This window comes from Mytilus trossulus, chromosome 10, assembly GCF_036588685.1.
Source record: "Mytilus trossulus isolate FHL-02 chromosome 10, PNRI_Mtr1.1.1.hap1, whole genome shotgun sequence".
Classification (NCBI taxonomy): Eukaryota; Metazoa; Mollusca; class Bivalvia; order Mytilida; family Mytilidae; genus Mytilus; species Mytilus trossulus.
This window is the reverse complement of record NC_086382.1, coordinates 25,108,992-25,112,657: the sequence shown is the minus strand read 5'-3', so window position 1 is coordinate 25,112,657 and position 3,666 is coordinate 25,108,992. Positions and strand designations below refer to the sequence as shown.

The 3,666-nt window shown below is 33.4% G+C and overlaps 1 protein-coding gene across 1 annotated transcript; it reads left to right on the top strand.

Moving 5' to 3' along the window:
* The first annotated feature begins 619 nt into the window (after positions 1-619).
* Positions 620-2,296, top strand: LOC134687782 (uncharacterized). The gene has a single exon (XM_063548238.1). It carries the CDS (start codon positions 620-622, stop codon positions 2,294-2,296), a length of 1,677 nt encoding a protein of 558 aa, XP_063404308.1.
* The last annotated feature ends 1,370 nt before the right edge of the window (positions 2,297-3,666 follow it).

Sequence of the window (3,666 nt, the reverse complement as noted above, 5' to 3'; positions counted from 1 at the left end):
TAATTAGTGCACTCATTCGTACAATGCTTGCCAGAATGTTATAAAACTTATTCCGTAAGTTTATTATAGCAATATTTTAGTCGTTTTTTAATATCAATGCCAATCATTGATTTTTGAAAGAGTTATACACATTGGGAATGTAAGTTATATAGAACATTGCTTTTTGAGCTTTCTTGTGCATTTTAAGGGTTCAAATCTTGCAAAATACGCATAACATTTGCATCATGTGGGTAGTCTAAAGCATATAAAATAATTTATCAAAAGTGTTAAGGAAAAAATATATAGCATCATCATCACCATTACCAAAACCATCAAATCACCATCACCATAATCATCACCATCATCATTACCATAACCATCACCCTAACCATCAAATCATCAATACTATCACCATTACAATCACTGTCATCATAACCAGTTAATCACAAATACTATCACCATTACCATCACCAAAATCATTACCATAACCATCACCATAACATCAAATCACCAATACTATCACCATTACCATCACCATCACCATAACCAGTAAATCAAAAATACTATCACCATAACCATCACCATCATCATAACGATTTGTAAAGTATTCATGTATGTACATATATTCTATTGTAGACATATGGCAACCAATTGCAGTAATTGTGGTGTTGGTGAAAATCTTCAGATTAATGAACATTCAGTAGTATGGTGTTCGGAATGTGATGAAGGACTTGATAAAGAGCGCGAAAATCATAACTCTGATTCCAAGGCGTCAAAAAGCCATGAAACCGTTTTTATCGCCGAATACAAAACATTACCGACCGAAGTCATACACATCGCCCAGACCTGCAAACTTCATAATGAGAAATTCAAACTTTTCTGTAGAGACCACGATTGTCCATGCTGTCAGAAATGTGAGAATTCTCACACCGACTGTAAAAGTTTAACGGACATAAATGTACTCGTAAAGAACATCAAAACTTCAAACGCTTTTTACGAATTCGAACAGACCCTGCTGGAAGTCGTCCAGAATATTAAACAACTCCACACTAACAGGAGAGAAAATTTAACATTGCTAGAAAATAAGAAGAGAGAAATTGAAGCCGAAATAAAACAAAGCAGGGTACATATAAATCATCACCTTGATAAACTCCAAGATGACTTGATTAACGAACTAGTGAGAGTTGAACAACAAGAAAATAGAAAAATAGAAAAATTATTGACTACTCTGAAAAAGAAGGAATCAGATATCATTGAGGTACAAGAAAACATTGCTAGTATTAAAAAGCATGCGCCTGACCTTCAAACGTTTTTAACCATGAAAAATATCGAAAAAGATATTTCAACCGAAGAAAAATTTATTCAATTGATTACCACAAGTGGATCCACAAATCAAGTCAATATTTCATTCCAGATTAACAAGTCTTTGCAGCAAATATCTGCCATCGTACAGAAGTTTGGGGAAATTAATGTCAGTTCTGATCCATGTGATTTTTCCATTCAGAAAAGGAAGGATAGACAAGCTCAGATTATGATAGCTTTTCCAACCAGAAATATTGATAACCTAACTCTGAAATTACAGAAACGTATCAATACAGGGTTGTCAAATGTTCATAGTTGTTCACTGCTTCCTGGCGATAAGATGGTATTCTCGAGTTCTAGCCAACAAAAGATAAAAGTGCTCAAGTCTGACGGATCGAAAGATTTTCAAATAAAGAAAATCGGTCCCACTTTTAATGTGGTATTTAGTGGTGATGATTCTATTGCTGTAACTTCTGGCTGTTCAAATCAGATTAATATAATCGACTTAAAGAAGCACAAACTGAAGAAATCAATAACAGTGAATTCATATAATTCTGGACTAGTATACAAAGATGGACATTTGATTTATTGTGCCCAAGAAAAAGGAATACAGATGATCAGTCTGAATGATGAAACAATTACCAATGTTAGCAAAACCCAACTTCCAGATTTTGCGTACGTTGCAGCATTAGGTGACAAACTGTACTACACACATTATAGAAATCACAGTGTAACCTGTTGTGATTACCATGGTAACACACTGTGGACGTTCTGTGATAGAAATGTTCTGATGTCTCCATTAAGTATATCTGTAGACAATGATGGTAACGTGTATGTAGCAGGATTTGATTCTAACAATGTGGTCGTTATTTCTCCTGATGGACAACACTACAGACAACTCTTATCAAGTGAAGATGGACTGAGATTGCTATGGGCTCTACATTATGACAAATCTACCAATAAATTGTTGGTTGCAAATCGATTCAATGAAGCCTTTTTGTTTGCAATCGAATGATATAAAAATGAAGGTTGATTTTCCAGAATTCGATTAACCATATTTAATATTTTGTTGAATTGGAATACATGATTTTAAATAACTCAATTTAATTTGTGTAATCTGATTTTGTTTAAAGATATTTCATGTTAAAATTTCATGACTTGTTTACAAATCAGGATCTCTCGATGAATCCCGTATTTTTCCGGGGCTCATGTTGCCCAGTCTTTGTTGTATATGTTGTGTTCTGTAAACTGTTCTGTATCTTTTTGGGTGTTTTCCAATGCGTTGTCGAGTTTATTTGTGACATATGAGGTTAAATGCCTCTTTGGTATCTTTCGTCGCTGTTTATTCATTCGAACTTTATATTTTAATTGACAATCCTAGATTGAAAAGTCTGAATGATTCAAATAATTATAAGTATTCTATGATGCCGAAAGTTTGTTCAAATTTTATAAAATTATTGTATATTGTGGGTCAAAAGAGATACACAAATTCGTCAACAGACAGCATTCAATACTATTATGGATGTTTAGTAAGATAAAAATGTAGATGAATAACAAAAATAAAAGCACTGTTCATTGCTATTCAGACTGACACTAGTTGTGTTAATTTCCTTAACATAGTGACATAGCTATATGTGTGCATTGTCAATTTCATCATGATAGCTATCAAATGTACCAGGATTATAATTTAGTACGTCAGACGCGCATTTCGTCTACATGTCTACATAAGACTCATCAGTAGCGCTCATATCTAAATATTTATAAAGCCAAACAAGTACAAAGTTGAAGATAATTGAGGATTCCAAATTCTGTGAAACAATTAAGTACCTATCAATGTATACACATGGAAAAAAGTATTGCAACACCAAATTGAAATTCAAATTAAAAAAACACTTTTATTTTTTTTGTTTAATATTTTGTTGAAATAGAACAAGTTAAACATTATTTAAAAATCACCTCAGTTTAATCAATAAATATCGAATCTATCAGTTCTTATCTGCACATGCAGCTACTGTACTCGTAAACACTATACCACATGTTTTTATCCTCATTGTTTTCAACACTTAAAATAATCAAGTTTATACATTTATGTGATCGACACCTTGTAATTGGTCATCCACAACTCATAACTGCAGCAAGATGGCAGATAATCAGCATGAGGGAAGCAGGTATGTCGCTGTGACAATTGCACGTATTGTTGGTCATCTACATTCCACTATAAGTTGTTTTGAGAAGACCCACTATAATCAAGCATAACGAAGGTTGGTCAGAAGGAAACCCATTTAAAACAATACAATCTTGAACAGAGAGTGATGACCATACAGGAGCCTTTAAACAAGAACTTTTCTAGATCGGCTCATCGCTACTGGTTATCGTGCGCTAATA

Coding starts and splice junctions, on each gene's coding strand:
- LOC134687782 (XM_063548238.1), top strand. CDS start 620: ATGGCAACCAATTGCAGTAATTGTGGTGTTGGTGAAAATCTTCAGATT.